General features: G+C 43.6%; 1 protein-coding gene across 1 annotated transcript in view; it reads left to right on the plus strand.

The window, feature by feature from the left end:
- The window catches only part of adgrl3.1 (adhesion G protein-coupled receptor L3.1), a 146,915-nt gene that overhangs the window by 38,010 nt on the left and 90,891 nt on the right, over positions 1-18,014 (plus strand). Inside the window, 2 exon segments of the mRNA XM_061679024.1 lie at positions 2,728-2,851; positions 13,352-13,565. Of these exon segments, the coding sequence (XP_061535008.1) occupies positions 2,797-2,851; positions 13,352-13,565 (269 nt within the window). The 5' untranslated portion in view covers positions 2,728-2,796.

Genomic DNA, 18,014 nt, shown 5'->3' on the forward strand with positions numbered 1-18,014 from the left:
GTCAGCAAATTGATGCTTTCTCCATTTTATCATTTGGTATGTCAACTTTTACATCGTAAGACATAACTAACGAGTGAAGGGTTAGATATAGAGCACTCATCGGTGAACTATACACCTCAGTTATTGTATCAACGGAACGCCGAGCGCGTTCAGATGGGGCGCACGACGTTTCCAAACCCTCTGTGCGTGATGAACACAACACATATGTTGCGCCCATTAGCACCATTTCTGCCTGTCTACATTATCGTAGGTTAACCCATCAACACAGACGACGAAGAAACGATGAAAACGCAGCAACATAAAAAACATCATTAGCCCGGCATATGTAAGACCGCCGTGCATTACGAACTTGAACGGTTTCAAGTCAGACTCAGACTCGCTTCGGGCAGTCACGCAACTGTTCCCGTGTGCAAAGTCAAGCGTGAGCCTGGTGGAAACGAAAGGGTTAATTAACTAATAGGGGAGACGGCGCGGCGGCGGCGGCATACGGCGTGATAGAATAGCTTGTGAATTATGGACGAGCGGAATGCTGTGGCTGGTGGCGTCCGGCCATATGTCAGCGTGTACCGCCTGTGTCTAACCGAGGGACAGCTGGTCAGATTGCTCATGCTCAAGCCAGTTAGAGAGCAATCAATCAAAATGGGACAGCTTGTTGAGCCGTTTGAACGGCTCCACAATACAGCGCTCATCTATTGTTGGTGCCATTAGGGATTTGTCAGGTACTGAAGATATGAAATGAGCCCACTATGGAAACTTCACCTCGAATATGTCGTAGAGCAGATAGAGCTCTTGAGGTCACGTGCAAGATAGCGTGACCAGCCAGAGTGACTTCAAAATCATGTTTCAGGAGTTCATTGATAGTCGTAGTATATAAAGTACGTATATTTCTATTTGCCAAAATGCGTCCTAAACGGTTTATCAGATTCTGTATTGCCCAAAGAGAGCATAATATATTTTTTTCAAAAGGTCAAAAGTTGACATTATGACTCCACCTCATATTATTGCCCCATATACAGTATAATGTATACAGAACAGCCTGCAGATGTACAGTATAGTAATCTGCAACAGGCCGAGTATTCACGCAGCTGCTAATTCAAATGCATTACCGTAATTTCAAGTGAATTTTCAATTTCTCATAATGTATTTGGACCTCTTGGAAAGCAGAGTGTCAATAAAAGCCCAGATGACCGCAATCTCAAGTGTGCACGTGTCTCTCTGCACTGTCTCTGGCATGAAGCCTTTTGTCAATGTGGATGCTCAGAGGATGCATTATGCATATGCAGCATGTCTCTGGTGCTTACAGAAGGTCAGCGTGTCAGCTTGACACTTTAAATATATGAAATAGAAACCTGCTATTCACATCATAGTTGCAGCAGAAGCAATGCAACTTTTTTTGCCGGCACAGCACAACGTGATGGAGATGCTCTGAGTCTCTGCTGGGCCCCAAACTGTATGGTCACCCTGATCAATAGTCTCTGTTACACATGATATATTTCCCATGGCTGCGACTTGCTGCTTTGCTCCATCTGTCCCGTCCGCCTGCCTGCGCTCCTCTCAGCTTCCCTGCGAGAGCTGTGAAGCATCTGAGCCGCTGTCACTTTTAAAGCGCTCCCACAAACCGTCGTTTGGTTATTTGAATTGGACATCAGCTGGAAATTTCTCACTGGAATGAGAGCTCAATAAGGTCGGCAGGTTGGCAATTCAGAAGTATAGAAGACAAATGTTTGATTGGCGGTTTGCTGAGTTTGAGTTTTTAATCACTTTAGGAAAACAGCAGAAGAAATTATGCTTTCCAATCCATCGCTGCTTTAAAAAAGAACTCTTATTAATTTCTTCATCGTTGTTAGACCGTGGCATGCACAATTAGACTCAAGCATCAATACATTTCACATTTTTAAGCTGATGTGGGACATTAATTGAAGTGTGTCCTAATTGAGATTTAGGCACAATTATTCTCAATATGAAGCGACATTTCTCTTGTTTTAAAACAACACAGATTTGGTCTTTTTTTTGGCAGAAGGACTTGTATCTTGGGACGCAGGCATTCGCGTTTGTGTTTCAATTGCGCAAAACATTTTTTTGCAATTACAGTTGTAGATAAACAATGTCAGATAATGCAAATGTGCAAAGACGTGAAGATTTGAGAAGAATGATGACAGGTGTACGATTGAAACTTTGTCATACCAGGAGCCACTGTGTCATTTTGATTAGATTTTCATGGATTTGTACTTTCTTTTAAACATCTGCTCCCCAAACTCTGTTGATATTCAACATATTGCACACGATTATTAGATTACGACGAAGCAAACTAGAAGGCTATGCGTGAACACAGAAAGCAGCGCGGGCTGGTTAGTGTTTGCATGTGTGTGTACAGTTCAGTGCAAAAAGATGAAGTATTTGTTTTTTTACTGATAAATTATTAAAAAGGCTTTTACCATTCCCAAGTGTGTTCCGCACATTACAAGTGTGAAATAAATTCATTAGAAGTACTCAAAGCTTGCAATTACTTGGATCAAGATGGTTCTCTACGTTTTGTAACCTCTTTTCTATTATTTTCAATGCAGTTCGACACTGTTGTAAAGTATAACCACAATAATAATCACACAGATGATATATCATCTGGTATATCTTTCTCACGACTTTGAATCGAATAGAATAGAATGGCTTTTATTGTCAGTATCCACATGTACGATGAGATTGAAAGCAGCTTTGTGTGTTCATTTTCAGGCCCGTGTGCAATAAAGTTGTGAGAAGCAGGAAATACATCCTCCTCGACTTCCGGGCCAAGCGAACGTCATGTGGACCAGATGCCTCCTCTTCCTCTCGACCTTGTTTGCTCCCATTGCTATCGGTAAGAAAACATGCAAGTTTCATTGGGTTACTGCTGAAGCAAACAACAGCCTACTGTAGCAATTACACTTAAGTGCAGTAGTAAGTAGGAGAAAGAAGTGCGGAAAATCATATGTAGCATATCGTTTATTAATAATATTACAAAGCAAAATGTCCCTAAGTTGGTGCAATTTCAGATTTGAATCATTTGAACTGTCGTCATGCATGATTTGATGCGAAATGCGAGTAATAAGATTTGATTGACTGGGAGACATATGCTCAACCTGAGATTTGTTGGTGTTTCAAATCCATTAATCAACCATACAATCATCAAATCCTTCAATCAAGATATGAACCTTTGCCATCCCGAAAGCTTTACTCTTACTCTTAGATGGTGTGCACCGAACGAACGAACAAAGGTCGGGAGGATGCGAGTTTCACATAATGACTAAATGCCACTTAGGAATTCTCCAAATTGTCCTGGACGGAGATGAGATTTTCCAACAAGCACCCACGTGAATAATTTGCATTGGGGAGCAAGTCGACTGTGTGTTGGTATTGTGGATGTTATTCTATTTCTCCTCATTGTCAAATGCCTTTGGTGGTGTGCAGCGAACTGGAGTCCGTAAATCTCACAGGAATTTAGCATCTGGAGTTACGCGCGACATCGTGCAAGAAGACAAAAGTTTCAACTTTACATTGTACGATGTGAGGGGCACTTCAAGATTCCACTGCAATATCCATCCATCCATTTTCTGAGCCGCTTCTCCTCACTAGGGTCGCGGGGGTGCTGGAGCCTATCCCAGCTGTCATCGGGCAGGAGGCGGGGTACACTCTGAACTGGTTGCCAGCCAATCGCAGGGCACATAGAAACAAACAACCATTCGCACTCACAGTCATGCCAACGGGCAATTTAGAGTCTCCAATTAATGCATGTTTTTGGGATGCGGGAGGAAACCGGAGAGCCCGGAGAAAACCCACGCAGGATTGAACCCCGGTCTTCAGAACTGTGAGGCTGACGCTCTAACCAGTCGGCCACCGTGCCACCTCCACTGCAATAATGGACACTTATTGGGAAAACAGATTTTCAGTAAATGTAGTCAATTGCAGGAATAGCAATGTGCGCCATATTTATTTTGTATTTTTTGCTTCAATTTTTGCATGCACACACAAGTGAGTGCACAGATGCCCCGATGGTTTTGTCTGCGTATTTCCCCCCTGTTGCCGCTGCACTTTGAAGTCTGCTAGAGGGAGCTCTGGCCCTCTTGGAGTTAATCCCATTAATGGCTTCTGTCAATCACACCGTTGTGAGGAAAAGCTGCCGCGGATGTGCTCGCACACATGCGCGGCTCGCTAGCTTGTGCACCTGCACATGCATCCTGACAGTACAGACATGGGAATGATGAAAAAAATATATTTGGTCCTTTAAAAACACTCAGTGTACAGACAGATACGCTAGCACACAGAAGGTTTTTAGCTTTAACGCCACAAGATGAGTTTCAGTCAAAGGTATTTGCATCAATGTTTAAATAATAAGTCGACATATGCAAATGGTGCTGTTGATGCTTAGGCGGGATTAGTTGAAACAAAGACCGTTTAGCTTGAGGACACACAGCAGCTTCTCCATAGAGTGACGGTTTGTCAGTAGTTCAGGGCCAAGGGATGCATGCATTACGGGGAACATTCTTCTTTGACATAACCCATGGAGAGCACCGCAGTGTTCCTCCTGGTTTTTCTACTTCTATAATTATGCATCAAAGAATCCCAAGAAAACTGGAGGAACTGGCGTCCTGCAATATCCATCAGCCGTCCAGAAAATGGAAAGCACTTATCCAGTTCAGGGTCATGGGGAGAAGAAAGCCCGTTCCAGGTGACACCCTGAATTGGTCACCAGTCAACCACAGGAAGCGGACGTTCACAATGTTTTGTCATCGAGACTGCCGTGTGTACCACAAAACTATAACAAAGACTTACAACGCAATGCATTATTCCTGAAGTGTAATGTATATAAAATACTTCAGGTTTAAAAAATGCACATGTAGTACAGTCTGCACCTCCATCACTGAGACTGATGCAATACACATCCGTGTACACTGCTAACATTACAATACATTTAGTTCTCTATTCATCCCTATTAATGTTCTACAATTTGACTTTTCTTGGACTTACTGAAATTGTAGGTTACATTGATCGCTTCCTCCACTTTGACAGCTGTTGTGCATTGTGTAGACAATAGCCCGAGATTTAGCCCGCTGCATGATTTGAGGTGCAGCAGATTATGAACACAAATAAATTGTCTAGCAGTACATTGATTTAATACATAACGCACATTGGCATACATCACTGGTGCATTTCTAAGTGATACAACCCGGGTGTTATGATTCTTGGTGATGGCACAAACGGAGGACCCCAGCACAGAAAAGGCAGTAAGGATCACTGAAAAATCTAAACACTAAAGTATCAAAGTCCAAGAAAACCAAGAATCAAATGAAAAAATTGTCAGAATAAACTCACGAACATAAAATGACAAGGCATACATGACTACAGCAACAACAACAATCCAACAAACACTGAACAAAACCAGGGAACTAGATACAAGCAAACTGACGAGACAACGAGGCACACCTGGACAAGACGCGAGTGGCGAGAGGGAGCTGATTGGTTGACACGAGGGCTGACGAGTAGGCGGGGATGAAAACCAAATGAGCAGACAAGGCATGAACATGAGGTGCAGGAAAACTTGACAAAAAAAGGTAACAAACTCAATCCAATCCACACCAACGCAATAAAAACACATGATGACACAGGAAGTATTTCATATGAATCGCACATGAAGAAAATGGTGCACAGTATTAGCAATTTAGCAAACACAGCTACAACCACAATGAGAAACCTCATTGGCTTTCCATGCATTTGTTCATGCATAAATGGATGTCGACAATAAAGTAAAAATATCCAAAGATCAAATAATGTTTAGTTGTAAAGACAGAAAGTTTTATACAACTCTTGTATTAAATTTCATACTGCACCTCACTTTGTGTCCAGTATATTGTCCCACCTCTTTGAAACAAAACAGACATAATTCGCAGTTTTTCGTGGGCGACCGGGTCCGCGCACTATTGCAAATTGAGGGGGGAAAAAAAACACGGTTAATTGACACCTTCCCCAAAATGTTCAGGATTGCCAATATTAATAATACCACAAACCCGGCCTTTACCCAAAACTGTGATCCCAAAACATTTGAATATCATTTCAGACTCATTTTACATCACACTGTAAAAAAAACATGGTTTTCAGATAATTTGAGAAAAAAAATACATCCCAAGTTTGTGCACATGCGAGAAGACTCTCAGAACAACCCAGGCTAAACATAGCTTCTCCTCAACATACAAGTCGAGAGACACTCACAGTCACTTGCACATCCTTCCTTGACACCAATGTACTACTTTCCTATAAGACAGGGCTTTGACGCCATCTTGTGGCATCGTGAAACGTTTCAGAACGAGCGCAAAAAACAGCTGGGGATATGTTCCACAGATAAAAACAGCAATAGCTGAATTTGTAAACCGCGAATATGTGGTGAATTACTCTAATACCAAAGTCGGTAAAGCTGTTTTGAACCTCTAGTCATAACTGTCATACTTTGCCACATACTTCAACAAAAGGTCATTATTCCCTGAACTCTAACAACAGTGCAAACGTGAAGTCTGTCCACAGGGACAACAACCTAAACCGTGACCTTGCTGTGTTTCAATCGCTATGCCACGTCATAAATCCAAGTTCTGTTTTCTAAAGCCAGTTGAAACAGTCCGAGTGGGACACATCACAACATTTTTGGCCAAAGCCAAGGACTTGAAGGTGTGATATTGCGAAGTTAGCATGAGGATGGAGAATACATCAGTAGGGTCAATGTGGGGTTGATTGAAAATAAATTGTAATGTGCAAAAAGGGTTTGTGCTTCGACCTCCAAAAGCCACGCTGGGTGTTTTAGGGGGTGGCTGATTCGTGTGATTTGAGTAGTTTTTTTGACAATCTAAGGAAAAGCTGCTGCACTTTTCCTGCCTCAAGTGAGGCAACATTTCAGTCACATGGGAGCACTGAAGAGAAAAAGTCTCGCCTCTATAAAAGCACACATGCAGGGAATGTGGGGATGGGTTTTCTATAATATGTTGAATCTCAGCTGCAAAATATTCTTTTATAACTTTTATAGCTGTATAGATTGCAGCACACATAAATCGTCTGGTCCATGACAGCGGAACACACGAGCTCTTGTTAGATGGTTCACCTCGCTGCTGTTTTTTTCATTCCTTGATAATAAAATGAAACTCGAACTCGATAAATGAAATTCCAGCCAAAATTGAGTGAGAATGCCGTGATGCCGTCTCTGAGGTAGAATGGCAAAGAAAGAAAATACAGCAAGTCTGTCACCGCATATCAAAGCAATCATCGGATACAATGCAAATAGGAAGTCTGTGAAGTCTGAGAATCGAATAGCACCAGAGAAATCTGATTTGATTCCTAGTCAGTGCTCTGATGTTTGAGCCATAAATATTAGAACATTCTTCCTTGACGTGTTGTGTTTTTTTTTTTGTTGCTCAGCAGAATTTACGTTTTCACTGTATAGGCAATGTTTGAAGTAACATTTTTATGTTCTTGACTGTCAAACAAGTATGAAAAACAAGTGCAAAACTACTAAGACCTAAACACAATAAAGCATTCATTATAAACTGTAATCATGAAGTTATAATGTGGAAGTGATTTGCACTGCACCTCTTTCATACATCTAATTTATTTTTAACAATATCTCCATCCATCCATCCATTTTTCGGGTCGCGGGGGCAGTAGCTTTAGCAAAGACGCCCAGTCTTCCCTCTCCCCAGCCACTTCATCCAGCTCTTCCAGGGGGATCCCGAGGCGTTCCCAGGCCAGCCGAAGGATTTAGTCTCTCCAGCGTGTCCTGGGTCATCCCCGGGGTCTCCTCCCGGTGGGACGTGCCCGGAACACCTCACCGGGTTGGCGTTTCGGCTTAGCTCCTTCTTTACCACAACGGATCATAACAAAGTCCGTGTCACGGCAGACGCTGCACCGATCCGCCTGTTGGTCTCCCGTTCCATTCTTCCCTCACTCGTGAACAAGACCCCAAGATACTTGAACTCCTCCACTTGGGGCAGGATCTCATCCCTGACCCGGAGAGGGCACGCCACCCTTTTCCGACTGAGGACAACGGTCTCAGATTTGGAGGTGCTGATTCTCATTCCAGCCACTTCGCACTCAGCTGCGAACCGCTCCAGTGAGAGTTGGAGATCACGGCTTGATGAAGCCAACAGAACCACATCATCTGCAAAAAGCAGAGATGCAGTACTGAGGCCACCAAACCGGACCCCCTCTACGCCTCGGCTGCGCCTCGAAATTCTGTCCATGAAAGTTATGAACAGAATCGGTGACAAAGGGCAGCCTTGGCGGAGTCCAACCCTCACCGGAAATGAGTCTGACTTACTGCCGGATATGCGGCCCAAACTCTGACTCTGGTCTTACAGCCCGTATCAGGGGATTCGGTACCCCATACTCCCGGAGCACCCTGCACAGGACTCCCCGAGGGACGCTCACGGTCAAACGCCTTCTCCAAGTCCACAAAACACATGTAGACTGATTGGGCGAACTCCCATGCACCCTCGAGGACCCTGCTGAGGGTGTAGAGCTGGTCCACTGTTCCATGGCCAGAAAGAAAACCCCATTGCTCCTCCTGGATCTGAGATTCGACTTCCCGACGGACCCACCTCTCCAGCACCGCTGAATAGACCTTACCAGGGAGGCTGAGGAGTGTGATCCCCTTGTAGTTGGAACATACCCTCCAGTCCCCCTTCTTAAAAAGGGGGACCACCACCCCAGACTGCCAATCCAGAGGCACGGTCCCCGATGTCCACGCGATGTTGCAGAGGCGTGTCAACCAGGACAGCCCCACAACATCCAGAGCCTTTAGGAACTCTGGGCGAATCTCATCCACCCCCAGGGGCCTTGCCACCGAGGAGCTTTTTACCCACCTCGGTTACCTCAACCCCAGAGAAAGGAGAGCCCGCCTCAGAGAAGCCAGACTCTGCTTCCTCATGGGAAGGCGTGTCGGTGGAATTGAGGAGGTATTCGAAGTATTCTCCCCACTGGCTCAGAACGTCTTGAGTCGAGGTCAGCAGCAACCCAACCCCACTATACACAGTGTTGAAGGTGCACTGCTTCCCTCTCCTGAGACGCCGGATGGTGGACCAGAATTTACTCAAAGCCGTCCGGAAGTCTTTCTCCATGGCCTCACCGAACACACAGATGAGCACAGAAATCCAATAACAGAACACCGCTTGGGTTCCGATCGGGGGGACGTTCCTCCCAATCATGCCCTTCCAGGTCTCACTGTCATTACCCACGTGAGCATTGAAGTCCCCCAGCAGAACGATGGAGTCCCCAGCAGGAGCATTCTCCAGCACCCCCTCCAAGGACTCCAAAAAGGGTATAGGCATAGGCACAAATAACAGTTAGGTGGTGAGCCCATGGGAAGGGGGACCCACGTTACCCTTTCGGGCTGTGCCCGGCCGGGAACCATGGGTGCAGGCCTGGCCACCAGGCACTTGCCTTCAAGCCCCACCTCCAGGCCTGGCTCCAGAGTGGGGCCCCAGTGACCTGCGTTCGGGCAAGGGAAACCTAGATCCATTTATAGTTTTCATCATAGGGGTCTTTTAGCCGTGATTTGTCTGTTCCCTCACCTAGGACCTGTTTGCCATGGGTAACCCTACCAGGGGAAACCCCAGACAACTTAGCTCCTAGGATGATTGAGGCATACAAACCCCTCCACCACAATAAGGTGACGGCTTTCAGGAGGACAATGTCTCACAAGTTTTCAAAGAATATCAAACAGAAATTGAATAAATTACTGGAATTGAGTCTGCTTATATCATGTGCATAGTATTTTTAGCTTCTCTCAAATTTCTTCTCTTAACACCTTAACTGTCATGAACGGAACAAAGGGCAGGACCCCAAAATGCACGACTCCAATTCAAATGGACAGTTTAAAAAAGAGAGGTTTAATAAACGGGCAGAGGTCGGTACACAGGCAGGCAATCCGAAAAGGCAACAGTATACAAAAAACGTGAGACAAAAAGGCAAGGTCAATAATCAGAACAGGGTCGAGGCTTACTATGAGTCAGTGACGTGGAAACAAGGAATGCTGGAACGTGACAACTAGGTACAACGAACTGGCGACCAGAAAGAAGAGACACGCGGTTAAATGCATGGGGTAATTAGGGTAAAGGAGGCAAAAGTGGGGAAGATGCTCTCAGGAGCAGGTGTGTACAAGACAGGGGGAAGACAACAACCAGAACACACACCCATGACATTAACACCAACTTTGGAGTATCACAAAAGACCACAAAAACAAAATGTACATGATAACAGAATTTTCCGCTAGCCAAAGACAAAACCAAACATATCATTTGATTTTTCCCCAAATTGTGGTGGAATCCCAGATTGTTTTTGTTGGTGATGACCTTGCGTTTGACATTAGAGGTTCAGCTAAAATGTGGTCATTTCATGACTGCCCTGTATTCGTTATAACACACAGATTGAACACGGAGAAGCGCCGTCGGCTGGCACTGGGCGAAGAGGTGCAAAACACCCCGTCTCCCTCTAACGTAGAGTTTCCACTAAGAACGACATCAGTGCAATTGCTTGACTCACTCTCGACTCGGTCGCACACTAACACCTTCTTTATCCTTTCAAATATCTTTTGCAGTGCTTGCATCCGTTGTTCAAACACTAACAACAGCCAAAACACTTTGCCGGTTCAAGCGAGGGAGCGGCCTTATAAGTCTACCTCCTCCTCTCCCTCACCTTCGCCTTCTCCTTTCCATCTCTTCACCTCATCTGCCACTCTCTTGTTCTTGGACCAAATGTAGAAATCGATATCCTTTTGTTTCAGTCCCCCGAGGCGATGAGAGCTTCCAAATAAGATTGTCCACGCCGTCCGCGGCTGCCAAGTTCGTGTCACCGCTTACACCGGCACAGACGCATTAACATGCGCTCACACTTTGGCACGTGTGCTCAGACACGTGGCTAAATATTAGCCAGGAGCAAATCTCCTGCATGGAGGAGGTCTGCGCGACTGACAGAAATATGCGATAAAAGCGAGTCTTTGAGAGACGTGTTAAACGTCGAGTAGTTTTATAGGTGAGGCTGCTAAGAAAAAAAACAAAAAAAACAGGACAGCGTGTCCAGTAGTCAATTGGGATGAATTGCAAGAGCGATTATTTGGATTAAACGTTTGTGTTGTCATATTGCGGCCTTTGTGCCCTGTGGAGACCCCGCGAGGCAAAACACCGTTCGACATCCAAGGCAAAGAAAGTCCAGACGGCAGCATCACAATACACCACGTATTGATCCCGGCACACTTCAATGAACCCCTCTCTTCAAAAGTGACATTCATGCTCACCAAGACATGATAAATTCATTCAAGGAAACACACGTTAACGCACTAATGACCCACTGGCCCACTATGCCGCTCTCACACACAAACACAAAAGACACACATTTCTTCAGAAGTTGTGCTGAAGGTTGAATGATCGCCTCTGGGCCTGCCTGCGTGCGTGAGCGTGTGTGTGTGTGTGTGTGTGTGTGTGTATGTGCGTGTGCGTGTTCATTAGAGAGGACCTTTTCAGTAAATGTCATTTATATATCAGTCTTATCTCTAAGCCATCTTATGCCATTATCAATGCAGTGCCCTCCAGAGCTGCGCTGATATTGGCGCAACGCACGCCGTGAATTTATGTTTCTACATGTCATCATTTGTGTATCTTGTTGTGTGTGCGTGCGTGTGTGTGTGAGTGCGTGTGGTGAAGGGCAGCATTAACTCGAGCCCGGGCAGCGTGTCATTGAGCTCATTCAGATTCTTCGCTGCATCTGTGTAACCCTGATGCTCGTCCAACCAATGGCAGAGCCGGGATGACAAGGTTGCTATGGTTACCAGAAAAAGGGGCAAAGTGAGAAAGTTGCTGCTAAACCTCCCTTTTCAGGGATGTTGTCTTTGTTTGTTTGTTTTTTTTTAGGTTGTTTTTTTTCTGCATGGTAGGCAGGGTGTTAATGGCTTTGTGGAAGACTGTATTCAACACCGCCACCATCAACAACAACAACAACAAAAGAGATGTTATGCAACCAAACCAGACCGCTTCACACTTTCATCACATTTGACCTAAAAATAAAAAGGAATGTGCAGTGTGGATCACTATGATGAACGTATGAATATGTACATATTGTTCTCATGCATTAAAATATGCTGGTGGATGAGAGCACAATTATAAACAAATCTCAAGTTACGTCAACGTCTCACGTGATGGTGGTCCATGTCTCAAATATGTGTAAAAAATCCAAAGTCAAGCCCACACCCCAAATCAGGTATTGTGAGATTTGCTAGCATATGGTTTGAAACTAAGCATTTTTCCTCCTTTAAAGGCAAACTTTCGGATACAGCTGCAGGCCTGGTTGATTAGTGTATTTATCACCACACAGGGATCCATATTTCAAATGGACGGCACAGCTGGTCCAGGCTCATTGGTAACATGGATAAAAGAGAGCACCTCAGCAACAGCCTCATCTATCAAGGGATGATAGCAGGTGCTCACAGGGATCTTTGCACTCAATTGATAGCGAATAACAACATTCAAGTTATTCCACAACAAGCAAAATCCCCCTTGGAACATTCAGGCACACGTCATCAGCATCAGGCCTGATATGTTTGCCGCATAATTAAACGGGTGTAAGAGTATTACTGTAGGTTAAGATATGGGGGGTGAGGAGGGATTTGAGCATTATCAGTTTAGAGTTCATCCAACATCACATACACAGCAGAAACAAAAATATGCTGCCCAGTACTTTGATGTTAAGTTTGACTATGTCGAGCATATGTCTAGTCAATTACTTAGCCTAGCAAATTCTCTTTAGTGGAGGTCCAGACAATGCTTTTCCCCCCTTGGCAAAAAACGACATTAAATCCAGGTCAACCAAAATCCAGACAGACCACGTCAGCAGCAAACCACTGCTTCTCTCGTCCTCTTTTATTTATTATTTCTGTTTTTTTTTTTTTTTAAAGAGTCTGGCAGTTGTTTCGCCAGCTGAGGGGGCATCATCAGATCACCTCATTTCAAAATCAAGGGAGTGAAAACCAGCAGCCAAAGAAGATCTGGGGCAGATCACTCATTTTCACTCTCACTGGGATCGGTGACATGTTTCCTATTTAAGTACTGAGAAAGTCGACGTTTCCGTTGAATTCGAAGCCATAAAGCATAATTAGGCATCAGCAACTTTGAATAATCATCTGTAAATTCGTGTAATTGCCAGTAAATTAAAAGGAAGTCAACAATCGTTTTTATTCTTGTTATTATTGCTATTTCTCAAATGGATAATCAGCCTCCATCGGAAAAGTGTGGCGGAACGTGACCTTGTTTGCTAAAAGAACGTCGTGAACGTGACTCCTGATGTTTTTTCGCAGCCTCCAGCCGCGCGCCCATCCCCATGGCGGTGGTGCGCCGGGAGCTGTCGTGCGAGTCCTACCCCATCGAACTCCGCTGCCCGGGCACGGACGTCATCATGATCGAGAGCGCCAACTACGGCCGAACGGACGACAAGATCTGCGACTCGGACCCGGCGCAGATGGAGAACACTCGCTGCTATTTGCCCGACGCCTACAAGATCATGTCGCTCAGGTCAGTGGCTGTGCCAAATTACGCTTGCGTGTATTCTGTCGCGGTATTCTGTTTGGAAGCAACTCCACTAGACACCAGCAGCCCTTTGCTAAATTCGTCAACACTTGTCCTCAGTCGAGAAAAGTCCACGCGTATACACATGGTCCAGATGAGGATGCCGACGCTCAAGCATCATTTAGCATTTGAAGACACATTTGCATGCTTCGGTTCCGCATGTTTTGTATTTACGTACACTCGTACATACAGTATGCAAAGCACTGAAAAGTATTTTTCGAAATCAATGTCTGTCACTGCAGTCAATGAAACATGAAAAATGACACTGGGTAAGGGTAACCTGAAAATAATGAGAAGAAAATATAAAAAAGACAGGTCAAATAAAACATTTTTAAAAATACTGTTTTCCACCACTTGTCCAGGGTTGTAAAATCCTGTTTTGTGTGTGTGTGTGTGTGGGGGGGGGGGGGGGGGGGTCAAAATGCATCGATTCTTTTGATCATTTATTTCAAAATACCTGTGTGCATGATATGGTTTACACCTTTATAGCTGTTTTTTTTTTTTTTTTCAAAACTTCGACTGTGTAAGTTTACCAAATGTTGTGGCGGTGAATATAAGTTATTCCTTAATGAATAGCTATTTTTCTGTATGTTTTATTTTTATATGACTATTCAAAATATGTAAAAAAATAAAAATAATAAAAAATCCCAACTTTTCAACTCTAACGTTTGTAAATAATTGTAAGACAACTTCAGTCATGTCTCTGTGGAAATAAAGGCTTACTTAAATATTTGTGACAAAACAGTAACACTAAATAAAAAAATAAACGACAGAGGTGTCTTATTCCCATCCGATACGAGCGGAAGAAGTGAGCGCGTTGTCAACTGCTCATTTTGTATTCATCCTCTTAAAGTATCAGTGTCAAATTCTGCACTTCCCACATGCTAACTAACTGTTCCAAAGTTGACAGCAAAAAACACACAACATAAAAATGTCACAACACGGCAACACTCCTGTCACACCTGCTAAAATGGCAGAAAAAAGGACCAATCTGATATTGAAGCTGCAGTAAATTGTGCCCTGCATTTAAAAAGGAATTACCTCCCTTTTTACAGGCAGATCTGCAATTTTTGTACTTGCCACACTGTTTTTGCTGTCCATAAATGAGTCACCGGTAGATGCCGGTGGTGCATACGGGAGCATAAATAGCAATGCTCATCGGAACAATTCATCATCTTTGCCTAAACTCAAGCAAGTGTTTTTAATCTGAAACCAATTCACACCTTGCATGCGTCAAAACATAAAAAACTCTTTTGGCGACACATCCTCCAAGAACTGGCAGTGCGCCATGTAATTACACTTGTTGCAGTTGAACTAAAGTTGCAGAGCGCTCGGTTATTACCTCTGCCAAGGATGTTTTTGGCGGTGTGTTGGCACTGGCCAAGGAAGAAAACATGAACATTTGGTGTGTTGATCGAGTTAATGTGATAGTTGAAGTTTTCTTCTCCTTCATTTGAATGCTCACTTGAATATTGCACATGACCGATGCCTTGCAGGGCTTCAGTTGAACAGTAAGGAAGAAGGGGCTCTTTTTTTCGTTACCATTTCTAGGGGTGAACTATCTGTACCTTTTCTCTTCAAGTGGAAAATGAAGAGAAAGAGTTTCCAGTCTGCCACTGATTGGGAATTTTGTTTGGCCTTGCGCGCCATTCTACTTCAGCGATGTGGTCTTTGAGCTGCAAATACAACCCCGATTCCAATGAAGTTCAGACGTTGTGTTAAACATAACTAAAAACAGAATACAATGATTTGCAAATCATGTTCAACCTATATTTAATTGAATACACGACAAAGACAAGATATTTAATGTTCAAACTCAGAAACTTAATTGTTTTTAGCAAATAATCATTAACTTAGAATTTGATGGGACAGGTGGCAAAAAAACACTGAGAAAGTTGAGGAACGCTCATCAAACACCTGTTTGGAACATCCCACAGGTGAGCAGGCTAATTGGGAACAGGTGGTTGCCATGATTGGCCATCTAAGATGGAGTGATGCAAAGCGGAAAAGTGTTCTGTGGTCCGACGAGTCCACATTTCAAATTGTTTTTGGAAATTGTGGATGTCGTGTCCTCTGGGGCAAAGAGGGAATGAACCATCCGCACTGTTATGAACACAAAGTTCAAAAGCCAGCATCTGTGATGGTATGGGGCTGTGTTAGGGCCAATGGCATGGCTAACTTACACATCTGTGAAGGCACCATTAATGCTGAAAGGTACATACAGGTTTTGGAGCAACATATGCTGCCATCCAAGGAACGTCTTTTTCATGGACGCCCTGCTTATTTCAGCAAGACAATGCCAAACCGCATTCTGCACGTGTTACAACAGCGTGGCTTCGTAGTAAAAGAGTACGGGTACTAGACTGGCCTGCCTGCAGTCCAGACCTGTCTCCCATTGAAAATGTGTGGCACATTATGAAGCATAAAATACGACAAAGGAGACCCCGGACTGTTGAACGGCTGAAGCTGTACATCGAGCAAGAATGGGAAAGAATTCCACCGACAAAGCTTCAACAATTAGCGTCCTCAGTTCCCAAACATTTATTGAATGTTGTTAAAACAAAAGGTGATGCAACACAGTGGTAAACATGACCCTGTCCCAGCTTTATTGGAACGTGTCGCAGCCATCAAATTCTAAATGAATGATTATTTGTTTAAAACAATGAAGTTGATCAGTTTGAACATTAAATATTTTGTCTTTGTGGTGTATTCAATTAAATATAGGTTGAACATGATTTGCAAATCATTGCATTCTGTTTTTATTTATGTTTAACACAACGTCCCAACTCCGTTGGAATTGGTGTTGTACTTCATATACATGTTTTCAAAGAAAATGATTAAATGATTTCCTGCGGACTCGTGGAAATATCAAGTGTGGATGAAAATGTGTGGATGAAAATTCCATACGAGTATTACAGTATATCTGCCAGTGTTTCCGCAGTGTAATCGGACAAATTGAATATATCGTAATTGTAAACTAGATGTCATCAAAACACGCTGATCGATGACATTAGAATATTGGATGCAGACATCTATCCAAACAGCACAACAGTGATAAATGAAAACTACTTTGAAAACACAGAGGTCGCCATTCAATCGGGATAATGCTGAAATTATCTCCATTCAAACATCTGCCAACTAAACAATGCCCAATGTCTGACACAATACAATGTTTCTTTACGTCTATGTTGTCAGTTTTGTTTCTATAATGGCACAGTGGTCAGGAAACGCAAGTAAAGTGATAATAGATATGCGTCACTTGACGATAGATCTAAATAGACAATAGGGAAAAAAATCAAATAACGACACTAAATCATAAGTGGGCATTAAGACTCGCGGTGCAAATCTAGCTCAAGAGGCTTGATGAGAAGTAACTGGAACATTCTAGCGGAACAAAAAGCAATGCTGTGTGAAATGAGGATGTCCAGACAGAACTAATTCATTATGGCACCATGAGTAACTTCATTTCCTCCCATCACGTCCCGTCCTCCCATTATTTTCACTTGTGCTACTTTCATTCTCACCTCCCCCATCTCCATCAAAGCGCCCGTCTTTGTCACGCGGCAGCGTTCTGATGGCCACCGCTTTGGCCTGCCGTCCTCTCGCCACTCGCTCCGGCAGATGCAGCTCGTGTGGACACTTTTGCGACTGCACTTTCCATCCATAATTTATATAGCGTACGCACACACATTCATGTTGTGTCACAAGCAGCTTTCACTGCCCAGGAGCTACGCCAGACGTTAAGCTCCAATTAGCAAAGCCAGAGGCCAAACTTAATCTTAAGGGATCCTCTGTTCCAGGTGACTCAGAGCAAGAACAACAGTTTAGCACATATACAGTACTTCCTGCGCGTGTGTGCGCGTGTACGTTTGTATGTGTGTGACAAACAATTAATTTCCTTTAAATGCATCAACATTACAGTGAGCTTATACGATAGGGCTTTTAGATCCGTCGGATGCAATACAAAAGAAGAAATAAAACATGAAAAAACAAAAAGGTTGTATTTTACCTGAACGCTTAGCATAAATAGAAAATAAAAGCACAATAAGTCACAACAAAACACATTTAGTCACAAATAGTGCCAGAGAACCATTCACTCTCACGTTCACAAAAAAAGAGTCAGACATTTTAATGCACAAAATAAAGTTAGCATTAATGATGGTTCCACTTCCACCCACGTCGATAACGACTTCCAAATAGCCCCAAACGAAAGAGAAAAAGAAAGTTTATCCCTAACACGCTCCAGATGTTAGCGTTGCCAAGTCATCATTATTAAGATCATCTTACAAAACCTTTTTCTGTGCTATATTTCATTTGAAATCACACATTTTTCCTCATGCACTGACAAAAAAGTCCTTTGAATGTACTTCATTCCAATATGTACATAGGCTTCAC

This window comes from Phycodurus eques, chromosome 6 (assembly GCF_024500275.1).
Source record: "Phycodurus eques isolate BA_2022a chromosome 6, UOR_Pequ_1.1, whole genome shotgun sequence".
Classification (NCBI taxonomy): domain Eukaryota; kingdom Metazoa; phylum Chordata; class Actinopteri; order Syngnathiformes; family Syngnathidae; genus Phycodurus; species Phycodurus eques.